Raw genomic sequence first — 13561 nt, 5'->3', positions numbered from 1 at the left:
TTAAAATGAAATTAAATGTGTACCATTATCCGGGGCAAATCGAGACACATGGGGTGAATTGAGAAGTGATTTTAGCAATGTTTTTGCACAATATTTGAATATTTTTTAATTTGTTTCAGTAGGAATAGACACAAAACAACAAAATTAGTTTCTAAATTTGAACATTTATGTCTAAAAACAGCTGTTTTGGCTTTCTTGTCGAAAATTTACCAACACATTCAAACCACGGGGTACCATAGAAGTTGGTTTGTTTGACTCAAAAACATGCTTTTTTGTAAAGCCTCACAACGTGAGCCCCATAACGTCCCTAACAATGGGCTATGCCCTGTTCGTGGACTCGCTCTTAAGGTTTCCCAACAACATGGTTGAGTCCAACCGCCTCAAATTGCAGATTTAAATTAACATTATGATGATGATCTGTAAGTTCATTGGCCAAATAAGAATTTGCGGAAGACATTTCAGAGGATTTGAAAAAGACACCTGCTGGGAAGCTTTGCCTGAGACCTGATGCTAAACATATATTGTTGGTGGCGGCATTTATGGTTTATTTTAATGAAAAGAATCAATATGAGCAGCTACAGGATTATTTTCCAAAAAATTAAATAAGACTTATTATATGTTCGGCCAAGGGGCCGACTCAGAATTCCCTACGTTGTGTTGTTGTTGTTGTTGTCCAGGCGCGTAGAATATTTCGTAATTGAATAAAACAATCGATTTGCTGAGACTGCTGAGCCAACCGTCTCGGACGGTGGTCAGCGCGCGAAGAGGTTTTTTTGTATCTTTTCAGAAACTGGTCATTTCTGGGTGGGTGAGATGTTGGAGTGGTCATGATTAACAACCCTGCATCTACTGTCGGGTCACCACTGTCGGGTCAACTGTGACCATCCAACGCGAGTGACCACTCTTATCACGGCTGCACGCGACCTACAGCAGCTGATCGCGGTATCAGCGATCACGATCGTCCATCTCGCGAGAGGATCACCGCGATCACCAATACCGCGATCAGCTGCTGTAGGTCGCGTGCAGCCGTGATAAGAGTGGTCACTCGCGTTGGATGGTCACTGTTCATCGGAAATGTACGGGTTGAACCACCGCAGTGGTGAACTGTTCGCAACTGGTTTTCCCTTGGTTAGTTTGTTCCATTCATCAGCGAAAACTTGCTTCTGAACGAGCCTTATTAATGCGAACTCTGCTTCTTTCAGCTCCGCAACCGTCAACAAGTCCGATTTGAACCGCTTTTCCTTGGGCATGCGAATTAGATCCTTCAAGCGTAGCCAATACGCCGTACGCCTGACCAGATCGGGATACGAAGAGAAGTGAGAGATAAACCAAACGTTGAACTCAGCCGTAGTTGCTGCAGCTACCGATGCCGCAGTGTTTCTTCGCTCTTCTTCTGCTTCTTCCGTCGTCACGATCTTCGGTTGTGGTTGGCGTTGCTCATTCGTCTTCTTTACCCAGCCTGGCTTCCAGAATGGTACCAAGTCGATGAGATCTGCTGGCATGACTCCACGTGACAGGAAATCTGCGGGGTTTTCAACTCCAGGCACGTGTCCCCAGACACAGCCTTCCGTGAGAGCTTGAATCTTGGCCACCCTATTAGCGACGAATGTGACCCATGTTGATGGTGGTGATTGTAGCCAGTACAACACGCACATGGCGTCGACCCAGAAAAAGGTTGGAATTTTGATCTTCAGCGATTGCAGAATTTGCACGTAGAGTTCAGCAGACAAAACGCCACCGCGTAGTTCCAATCTTGGCATCGCTTGGCTCTTCAACGGTGCCACCTTGGTTTTGGATGTGAGCAAGTTCACGAATATCCTGCCCTTTGGATCTTCGCTTTTCAAATACGCACCGCTTCCAAAGGCCTTCTCAGATGCGTCAGAAAAGAAGTGCAATTCCATCTTGAACACTTCAGGGCAGATGACGCAACGAGTGATGCGAAGTTCATTGAGCAAAGCGAGCTGTGAATGAAATCTCCTCCAGACCTCACCCACCATTTCAGGTACCGCCTCATCCCAATCCAAACGTTCTCCGTTCGGGTTCAGCAACGTCCACAGAGATTGCATAAAAATCTTGGCCGTTACGATGACCGGCCCTAGCAGTCCAAGAGGGTCAAAAAGAAGGGCGATTGTTGACAAAATGAAGCGTTTGGTGAGCTCAGGCACCTTGTCCAAATCGGGAATGTTGAACTGGAACTTTAGCGTGTCCGTTTTCGGCATCCATGTGAGACCAAGAGTTTTCACTCCAGGGTCCGTGTCAAGGTTGATTTCCTCCATGCTAATCGCTAGGTTTTCCTCAGCAATCCCAGCTAGCACTTCCTGTCGATTTGATGCCCATTTCCTAAGCTTGAAACCGCCTCGTAGCATCATCTCGTCTAGCTGCTTCCGAAGTTCGATTGCTGACTGGACGTCCTCAGCTCCGGTGATGACGTCATCCATGTAGGTGTCTTGATTGACTGCCCGTGCAGCAAGCGGAAATCGAGGTCCATCATCCGTCGCTAGTTGTTTTAGCGTCCTGGTTGCGAGGAATGGAGCTGGCTTGGTGCCGTAAGTGACGGTTTTCAGCTCGTAGATGCCAACTTCCTCGTCCGGAGAAAAACGCCACAGAAGGGATTGCAATGGCCGTTCCTCTGGGTGGACCATGATCTGACGGAACATCTTCTCTACGTCAGACACAAGCATAACCGGCTTGATCCGACTCCGCAGAATGATAGAGCGCAGATCTTTTTGGATTACCGGCCCTGCCAGCAACACATCGTTCAGCGCGACTCCAGAAGATGTTTTGCAAGAAGCGTCGAAAACAACTCTGCATTTGGTGGTGGTACTGGCCTCCTTGACCACCGGATGGTGCGGTAGAAAACACCGGTTGACCTGGGTTGGAGTTGTTTCCGCGACCTTGGACATGTGACCCAGTTCCAGATATTCGTTCATGAAATCTGTATACTGTTTCCGCAAATTGGCGTCCCTTGCCAGTCTGCGCTCGGTTGCGTGCAGCCGTCGCAACGCAATTTCCTTGGATTTGCCCAACCTGGAGATTCCACCTTCGACCTTGGGCAAGGAAACGGAATACCGACCGTCGGATAACCGTTGAACCGTGTGTTGGAAGCTCTCTTCGCAGCGCCTTTCAGCGGGAGAGAACGCGTCGTCCAAACCGACGTCTTCAGCCGACCAGAACCGTGCCATCAGAGTTTCCATCTTCTCTGAGGTTGACACGTTGCACTTCACCTGCGTGGAGTTGCATGGAACCGAGAGACCACCGGATACCACCCAGCCGAACACCGACTCGTTCAGCGCTGGTAGATTGTCTCCCAGTGGAATTCTTCGACCGGTTTCAAAGAACTCGAAAAAGCATTCAATGCCAAGGACGATGTCCACCTTTTTGGACTGGAAGAATGCTGGATCTGCCAATTCAATTCCGTCCGGAATCGACCATCCATTTGTTGCGATTGTTGTTGTTGGCAGATTGACCGTAACCTTGGAGAGCACCAAGAAGTTCATGTCTCGCTCGAAGTTGGATAACCGAGACCGCACCGTTGCGTGAATCTTGTGCTTAACCTTTGTGCCAGATTGACCGATTCCTAGCACGGAAATGTCCACCTTTTCTCGCGTGACCTTCATCAGCTGCGCCAGTCGCTCTGATATGAAGTTACTCTCCGACCCCGAGTCGAGGAGTGCGCGAGCAGGGTACCGATTGCCATCGTCGTCCTCGACAATGACCACTGCTGTCGCCAACAGCACTTGGGATGCAGCTTGGGTTGCTGCGCCTGATACGGATGGGTTCGTGGCTGCCATGTTTGCCACGTGGGATGTTGTCGGACCTTGGGTTTCCTTGGAGTTGGAAGGGTTGTTGCTCCCTGCAACCGCGAGTGCCGTCACCGCGTTGTCCCTTTCCGGTTGTTGTTGAAAGCATACCAAAGTATGGTGCCGACCCTTGCAGTTCCTGTTTCTGTTTTTACTGTGATTTCGTGTTGTTTTAATTGTGAAACCCGTGAATTCCGGAAGCCACCCTACGCACGGACTACCCATACCCAACGAACCAGGCCCTGACCAGCCAGCCCAATCCGATCCGGTCGATGCTGGGGGCCACCAGAGCTGTCGAAGGCTAGGTTGTACTCCGGCTCCCCAACATTCTGGTCCTTCGAGCCGGATTTGGGAACGTACTGTTGTTGTTGGTGTTGAACAGTCCGACTGTTCACAGTTTTCGGCGGCAAACTCTCCAGAACTCGAATGCGTCGGTTTAGGAAATCGCACAAGTCCTTCAACGTGTCCTTCAATTATAATTAAAGACAGGTTGGGTCTTTAAGCATTTTTATTTGAGCCGTGTTCGCTCCGCTTAAGAGGTAGTTACAGACTGGTGGCTTATTTCTAAAACTTATCCTAGCTAGCTAGTTGGAAGGATTTCAGGTAGACAAATCCTTCCTAGCCAGGTGAGCCTAAATCAACAAGCTTGGGCTTGTTGGGAAAGAGCAACAGAGAGTCCGATAATGATCATGTTATCGGGCTCGGTTTGTTGGTGAAAGGAAAACAGAGAGTCTGATAATGATCGCGTTATCGGACTTGCTTCGGAACATAATTCCTCCGGGGGGTGAAAAAGCATGTCCTCATGCGTTATAATATAAATGTGTTTCTGTTATTAACGCCTAAATAATTAAGATGTGTTTTTGATTATAGTTTTGCTCAGTAACATAAGCGATCCTCATATATGTGGATTTGAATTATAATTCAAAATATTTTCATAATTTTAAAAATTATCTGTTTAACTTTGTGTTCCTGGCTATCTATTTTTGTTTGAAGAGTTAATAGATTAAATGTTACATGAAATAACTGAGTAATTATACATTTTTTATTCATGGTTTGCTTCTTGATTTTTTTTTTGTTTCTTTTTTTTTGAAAATGAACACAAGTGGATGTGTTTTCATTATAATATTTCAAATATACATTTTTTTTGTAATTATTGTTTGTTTTTTTCAACCAGTTAACACAATATTTGAGATACTTTTTTACAACAGTTTTATTGGTTTTAGAACTGAATTTATGCTAATTAGCCTTTTTGGCATCAAGGTTATTTTGTACTACATTTTTTTTATTGCTTATAACTGTCCGATTTAATTTATGTAATTTTTATTATTATTATCCTTAACGTTATCGTTTGTTGAGAATTCATTAGTTGTAATAGTTTTTGAACTCATGTCTGTGGTGCAACGATTTTTATGCATAATTTTGTGATTCAAATCTTCATCTATTTCTCACTGTAAAATGATCCAATGTATTCCGATGTTTTAGTTATACATGGCAGTGTTTTGTTTTTTTTTTACCTAAATTAAGTTCAGTTACTTGTTTTAAGACAACATAGTCATATTTTTTATAACGTTTTCTGATTTTGAAAGTTAGTATGATTAAATTCCTATTCTTTTATATTTTGTCAAAGGAAAAATATGTTCCTAATGTTTTTTTCTGTACTTAAGATTTCATTGAATTGAAAAATAAAACTATTTTTAATTAATTGTTTTAGTTAACTTTGAATCATATTGAACACTTTTAACCTTTTTATGATTATTTTTGTTTTGTTGCGAGAGTCATGAGTTATAATGTACCGTCAGAATGAAATTTAATTGAGTAATTTTTTATTAGTTGACACACACTATTTGAATCATTTTATTTGCAATCTTATATTTTGTGATGTAAACAAAAGTTTAAAGGTGTATTCACCCTATATTTTAACGTATTACGATTATAAGTACATTTTGATTCATTGATTTTAGCTTTAGGTACTAATAGATTTTTAAATATATTGGTATATTTATAACCATTGATTTTTTGCATTTGGGAGAAGAAAAAAACTTTTCAAAGTTCTTTTGCAAATTTTTCTATCTTGTCTATGATTATGTGGTATATCATATATTGAATTTCTATCCACTCTCACAAAAAAAATATATACTAAATTTCTTTTAGGCATTTTGAAACCTTTTCTTCATTGTTAATGTTGTATTGTCCGAACACTGTTGTTTTCAGTATCGTTTAATTTTTCTTGATAAAATCCTAAAAATATATCTGGACTTGTCAGGATTGGTTTTTGAACACTGGTCTTTTTTTTTCTTTTTTTGAGGAAATACAGTTTTTTTTTATCAAATAAGCATACAAAACAAATACTTTTAATCACAGAAAAGCTGAGACTATTTTTTATCTGTATTTTGCTTTAAATTTTTTAGTTTTTAAATATTTGAAAGTAGTAAGAAAGCACTTTTTTTTTCAATTTAAATCATAATTCGTTTTAAACTCAATGTTAATCGGTCAAAGTTTTTGAATTACAGTTTGTGTGTGCTTTTTTTGTTTTTGATTGTAACATTCATTTTTCTGAATTGATACTGTGTTGTTTGGACACATATTATTATTCACAATATGATGACAAAATGTCAATATGTGGGTGGTTTAATTTTTCTATCATCAAAATCTCAGAGTACCAAAAACTCTAAAATATTCGTGGTAGGTTTATTTTCCGTATTATATTCGTATGCCGTACAATTGCTGTTGATTTTTTTATTTTGAAATTTAGAAGTCTATATAGATTTTTTTTGCTAGCTGCTTACATTTTTTTTATTCATCAAGATTTCTCTGAATGATATGAATCGTAGAGTAAAATTACTTCTGATAGTTTTCAGTTGTGGCAAAATGATTTTCTTTTTAAAATTTAAGCTTTTTATCAGCTTATTTAGAAGCCTTTGACTTAAAAAAACCATTGTTGAATGTTTTCTTCATTATTATTTTTATAGTATCTAATTTATTAATTAAATTTGTGTTTATTTTTTTTCACATCTTGTAATAAATGTTAGGGACATTTATTTCTGAATAACTTCTGAAATTATCGTTATAATTTTAGTTTATTGAACACAATTCACAAATGCTTGTTGGTCTACGCCAATCGATTGTTTGTTTTACACAGCAAACACTATTTTGTTATGTTTGCATTGAACTTCAGATAAAAAAAATATTGATATTAAATTCAAAGCAACATTCGAAACAGATAAAAAAAATGTTTTAGTGTACATTATATCTGTTTGAGCTAATATATGCATTGTTCTTTTATATCTTTCTGTTGTGAATACTACAGCAATCTTGAAATTTCCTTGTACTTGGTTTTGTACAACACATTTTTTTTGTTGATTTTTTTTTTATATCAAAATAAAAAAAACGTATTAAGTACTCATATGATTGAGATTACGGTTTTTTTTTACTTTCAAATAACTGCTACTATCATGTTCGCATGACTCTTTAAAACATTTTTTTTTATATTTGTTTGTGATTTTGCTACATAAAAATTAGTATTGTGTCAAAATAGAAACAATCTTAATAAAGATTGGCACAATAAAAAAAAAAACATTTTTTTTCTGGGCAAAATATTTTTGCAGCTTTTGATTGGATATTGTTTTATCTATTTGAATTTTAGTTATCAAGCAATTTAGATGCGATCAATAACTGTCTCTTCAGTTTTATTTTGTTTAATTGTCGTTATATCATGAAAAAAAATCAAATCAAATTATTCGCTCTACAGCATTGCCTTGGCGTTCTCGATTGCGAGATTCCTACTCGAAACTAGGTGTTCGAAGGCTTGATTGTTGAGGCAATTGCAAACCTCTTTTACACCTTAGCTTCCATCCACCACGGGATTCGAACTGACGACCTTTGGATTGTTAGTCCAACTGCCTACCAGCGACTCCACCGAGGCAGGACCCAGGGAGACGACTCCTACACCTGGACTGAGCTAACGACCTAACCTTTTTTAGGTTAGTCCGGGACCAACATTCACTTCCCTTCCGACGGAAGGCGTGATCAGACAAATCTCGTCTCGAAAAATGCCACCGGGACCGTCTGGGATCGAACCCAGGCCGGCTGGGTGAGAGGCAATCACGCTTACCCCTACACCACGGTCCCGGCCCAATATCATGAAAATCATTTAAAAAACATGTGTCTTTGACATTCGATAACAGCTTCTTAAAAGCGTATTTCACGATGTCTAGATATGGAGTGAGCAGTTTTACTTCAAAAATTTTGCAAAATATTTTGTTAATATAGTTAACAGAAGTCTTGCCATTTTGATTTGAATCGGTCTGAATCACTGATCTGTCACCTACGATGTTTTTACTTGTTATATGAATGTTTTTTTTTTTTACCCCGATCGTAAAAGCGGTTTTGCAATTTATAATTTTGAAATTGGCCTACTATCTTACATGGTAAAACATATTTATGGGGTGTTGATTTGTATTTCCACTTTCTAGTTAAAAGATCAATTGACAACTTTTTACCCCTATCGTAAAGCTTTTGATTTGACAAAATTTTGGAATTTGTATCTACGAACTTATCTTTATATGTTAACACATACCTATTCGATGACATGCAATTCGTTGACTTGAAGTTCCGTTGATTTCTAGATAACTTGTTGTTCCCTTGGTTTTTGTTGGCTTCGCTGATTCTTGATCCATCCGTTGATTTTTTGTTCCGATTGAACTTTTGTTGACGTGTTGTTTGCTGGATTGTTGGTCCGTATCATGCGATGTTGACGTTGAAATATGTTTCTTGTCCTTTTTGTAAATTTGTTTTTCGAAGTGGTGAACTTTTTACGTTCTGCAATTAAGATAACGTTGCTTGGCGATTCTTCTTGAAGATTGTTTATTTGTTTGTTGTCCGTTTGAGTTGATCTATTCTGACTTGTCATTTCAATCAAACACTTTGGACTGTTTTCAAACATCAATCCCGGTAGTTGGCTCCTTGCCTTCTGCTGATTCTTTATCCTTATATCCATCAATTCACTTGATGTTGATTCGTTGATTGTATGATTAGTACATTTTCGTACTATGTTCAAATTATATTGAACGTTTTTGACATCTGACTCCCCAAGGAGGCCAATTTTTGCACCCCATTTTAACAGGGCACTCAGGTCTTTTATAAGAGAAGAGGATATATTTCCATCTTCTATATCATGATTGAGTCTTGTTTTTAGCTCAAGAACTCTTTTTAATAAAATTTGTTGGAACTGTGGTTCCATATTTACGAACTGGTACATTTTTTCCAGTCGTTTTTCTTCACTTCACTTCTACTCTTCTCTTTTGATTCTCACTGAGTCATCCTCTTGATGCGACGTATGGCGGGATGGCTCTCAAATCAATTAAGTTGCTAGTCGTGGTGGTCCTCGTCGAGTACTGCTCCTCAGGTTCCTCTGTTGGCGGTGTCCTCAATTCCGATGTTCCGATGATGCTCGAATACTCCGGTGACGTTCGGGATTAATTCCGTATTTGTCCGGGAACACACTTCGCGAATGGTTATTAATCACACGCATGCACTATTTGATTCTGCTCTGAGGTTGATCGACGCCGACCGGCTGCGCCAATTATAATTAAAGACAGGTTGGGTCTTTAAGCATTTTTATTTGAGCCGTGTTCGCTCCGCTTAAGAGGTAGTTACAGACTGGTGGCTTATTTCTAAAACTTATCCTAGCTAGCTAGTTGGAAGGATTTCAGGTAGACAAATCCTTCCTAGCCAGGTGAGCCTAAATCAACAAGCTTGGGCTTGTTGGGAAAGAGCAACAGAGAGTCCGATAATGATCATGTTATCGGGCTCGGTTTGTTGGTGAAAGGAAAACAGAGAGTCTGATAATGATCGCGTTATCGGACTTGCTTCGGAACATAATTCTTCGTCGTGTCGTTAGCAGATTCCTCCCTTGAATCATCTGCAAAATCACCTAGCGAATCTCTAACCAAATCTTTCGCCGTAGATACTTCCTCCCATGCGCGACGCGTAACAGGATCCAGACGCGTAACGAGTAAATTAACCAGCAGAAGATCCTTGTAGTCAACGGGTGAGACCACCTGATCGAGGGTGTTCAGAACACGCTCGAACTCGTCAACGAGGGAATGCAGATCGGTGGCAGATTCCTCGGCGAGGGTTGGAAGGGTAAACAACGATTGCACCAGTCGCTGCTTAAGTACCTTGTGGTTGTTGTAGTACCTCTGCAAACGATCCCATGCCAGCTTGTAGTTGACCGACGTGGTTGAAAGTCCACTGATGATCCTCTTGGGCTTGTCGTCAAGACAATTCTTTAGATAGTGGAACTTTTCCACATCCGGTAGGTCAGACTTCCAGTGGATGAGTGAGAGGAACAAGTCACGAAAACTCAGCCACTCGTCGATGTTCCCCTTGAACATAGGAAGCTTGATCTGAAGCAAACGGGCGTGATCAGTCCCCCCAACAATCGTGTCGTTGTGGGTCGGTTCACAAGGAACTTCCTGTCGTTCCTTCAGCTTGTCCAGTAGAAGGGATTTTACTCGGTAGTAGCCTTCAGTCAACGTTTCGCGGTCCTTTTTGTAGGTAGGGTCATCCTCAGGGTTGTAGTCTTTGTGGGATTTGATTTCCACCAAGGTAGTGCACAAAACTTCCCACAGCTTGTTGAGGCTTTCCAATCGCACACTCACCTGGGAAGCGGTTGTTTCCGCCTTAAATTTATCAGCAAATTTGAAGATGTCATTGAGCGCTGCTTGTAACTCTTGGTATTTAACGGTCAACGCCTTCAGCGTCGGTCCTAACAAGGACTTCCGGGGTGCCATGACGTCAGAGAATGTAAACCGAAAAAGTGTGGTGCTGTAGTATTCCGTTTCGTCCTGGCTTCGGCAAGAACATATACTGCTGTAGCAAATTACTTACTTTTAGCAGTAACTGATCGTACCCAAAGCAGTTGGGAGTTCAATCAGAACCGGAAGCACCAGGTAGCTCGAGACGTCAAACCAAAATGTCCTTAGCGGTCAAGTGGGCAGCTCAAATTGAATGCGTGGGTGTGCGAAGAAGAGGTGGAAATGTAGTATCAACGGTGCCTTGGCTTCGGCAAGCCATATACTTTGCTAGTGTATCTCACCTGGAGAAACAGTAGCAGCGACCAAAAACAACGTGAACCAGATCAGATCGTAAATCAATCAGCGGATGGGATGACCTCAGGGATGCGTGGTGTAAGCGAAGAGGATACAAACTCGATTTAAAATGGTGTATTTCTGTCGTCTTAGCTTCGGCAATATACTATTCATTAGCACTCACCGGTAGAAACGAACAGTTGCGCAGCCTCTTCAGTCCACGTGGCGATCCGTCTTGGCACGTGTCAGTCACGTTGATGTCGTCCTTCTCGGGTGGTCTGAACGGTAGCAAACGGTTGTAGCCACCGTTAGATGTCCTCTTGGAGTCGTGCAGATCGTCGTGTAGATCTCCAGCGACCTCGGAGTCGCCGCGTGTCGGCTTGGAGTCGTGCAGATAGTCAGCGACCTCCACGTGGTCACAGCACGTGCAATCACCGGCGTCCAGCCGGTTCGGGCGTAGTAAAGAGTTGTGTGGTCGAAAAATGGTGTTAGTTTCACGGTAGCGACTCGCTTCGGCTGACATACACTGTGCTTAGAATATTTTACCTGGGCAAAAGGTGTCCTTTCTGGAACAGTGTGTCAACGCAGCAGTCGGATGGCTCCGGCAGCAACGCAGCAATCGGATGGTCCAGGAAATGGCTGACCGGATGTCCCAGAAAATGGCTGACCGTGACCGGAAACGCACTCTCGCCGCGCAGCGCGTAGCAGATGGCTCGCTCGATCCAATGGGACGCACGCAGCGGTTCGCTCCAGCGGAATTTACAGCGTAGATGTGGATGGGAGGTGTGTCAGTACCGGGAATGTCTGACCGCTTCGGCGGACATATACGTAGTGGTTCCACTTACCAAACGCAACACGTTGGCGCGTAGATGTCCAAGCGCGAAGTTCGTTGTCCGGGTTGAGGGTACAATGTCCTATTGTCCCAGGGATGAATGGCCAAACCGTTGGCGCGCTTTGATTGTTCCCAGCAGCGATGGCGAACCGTGCAACGCCGTAGTCCAATGGCGACGAACCTCGTCCACAAACGGCAATGTAGCGTCCAACCGTCCTTCCTCCCGCGAACCAGGATCCGTCCGATCCGGTTCGAAGGACCAGAATGTTGGGGAGCCGGAGTACAACCTAGCCTTCGACAGCTCTGGTGGCCCCCAGCATCGACCGGATCGGATTGGGCTGGCTGGTCCGGGCCTGGTTCGTTGGGTATGGGTAGTCCGTGCGTAGGGTGGCTTCCGGAATTCACGGGTTTCACAATTAAAACAACACGAAATCACAGTAAAAACACAGTACTTTAATTTAAACACAATTTTTACTTAAATACACGAACTAAAAAGGACTACATTTATTTTTTGTTTTGTGACCCTCTGAAATGTTATTCCCGAAACAGCGCCACCAAACATTTGGTGGCGGCTTCAGCAAGCTACGTCAGTAGCACGGGCCTGATAAGGACGCCAAATAGTTATTAATTCGCCAAATAGATGTAAGTACGTTTAAACAAGTCTCTCTGTGTTTTCTGTTTGTAAAAATTTGAATATTTCTTTATTTGGGAGGGCTCGATTAGTAAAAATTGGTTCCATTGGAAACGAACTTAAGGTAGTTTGCTTCTCTGTGGTTTTGGGACGGGAAACCAATACCATTGCAACTCCTAAAACTTCTTTTGTACTGATCTCATGCGTGCTTCAGAAATGAGGAAGTGACAACCTTTCTGATGAGTCCAAAATATTGATGATCTGGCAATCCTGCCTCAAGTTATGACCACTTACTAGATATTTATGTACTTTTTTGAAGCTGGATTTCACTCATTTGTATGTAAACTGTGTCCGAATCCGTCATCCGACCCATCGATCGATAGGTAATTGAAAGACCTTTCCAATGAGTTGATAATATGGAAGAATTGGTAACCCTGTCTCAAGTTATGAACACTTAAGAGATATTTATGTCCTTTTTTGAAGCCGGATCTAACTTATTTGTATGTAAACTATGTCTGGATCCGTTATGCGACCCATCGATCGATGAGTAATTTAAAGACCTATCCAATGAGTCCAAAACGTTGAAGATCTGGCAACTCTGGCTCAAGTTATGACCACTTAAGTAATATGTATGTACTTTTTCGGAGCCGGAACGGTGTCGGTATCAATTATCCGGCCCATCGTTGGTTAGGTAATCGAAAGACCTTTAGACGAGTCTTAAATTGTAAAGATCTATGAGAATATTTTTTTAAGGAGTGAGGAAGGCACCAACCACGTAGGTGGATTAAATTAGATTTATTTTAAATGCTAATAAATGATTTACTATCATTCAACGATAGGTTGCTTTCGACAGTAATGGTGATAGAATATATGCAGAGTACGATGTCATTAATGTGCAACAACCCGCTTCATCACTGGTAAAAAAGAATATTAAGGTTGGAAGTTTCTTCTACGACAGTGAGAAAGGACGAATGAAACTTAAAATAAACGACACATTGCTCATATGGCCGGGAAACACAGAGAAGAAACCAGAAGGAATCATGATCCCAACGCATTTGAAAGTTTTAACGATTGAGGAAAAACCGTTCGTATATGTTCGTCGATTGCAGGACGATGAAATCGACTGCGAAGATGACGAAATAGTTTGTCCTCATTTTAACAGCACTGACGGAAACGGTAATTAAATGTGTCTCATAATAAATGTATG

General features: G+C 41.6%; 2 protein-coding genes across 7 annotated transcripts in view; one reads left to right on the top strand and one right to left on the bottom strand.

Moving 5' to 3' along the window:
- LOC6048845 (kinase suppressor of Ras 2) overlaps positions 1 to 13561 on the bottom strand; it is a 207923-nt gene that overhangs the window by 108016 nt on the left and 86346 nt on the right. The window lies entirely within an intron of this gene.
- Positions 1 to 13561, top strand: part of LOC6052411 (glutamate [NMDA] receptor subunit 1) — a 211166-nt gene that overhangs the window by 158324 nt on the left and 39281 nt on the right. For all 6 annotated transcript variants that reach the window (XM_038266329.1, XM_038266327.1, XM_038266328.1 and 3 more), the window contains one exon: positions 13194 to 13530. In XM_038266329.1, the coding sequence (XP_038122257.1) occupies positions 13194 to 13530 (337 nt within the window). The remainder of the gene's footprint in view (positions 1 to 13193; positions 13531 to 13561) is intronic.

The sequence above is a fragment of the Culex quinquefasciatus genome, chromosome 3 (assembly GCF_015732765.1).
Source record: "Culex quinquefasciatus strain JHB chromosome 3, VPISU_Cqui_1.0_pri_paternal, whole genome shotgun sequence".
Lineage (NCBI taxonomy): Eukaryota > Metazoa > Arthropoda > Insecta > Diptera > Culicidae > Culex > Culex quinquefasciatus.
This window is presented reverse-complemented; position numbering and strand designations above follow the sequence as displayed.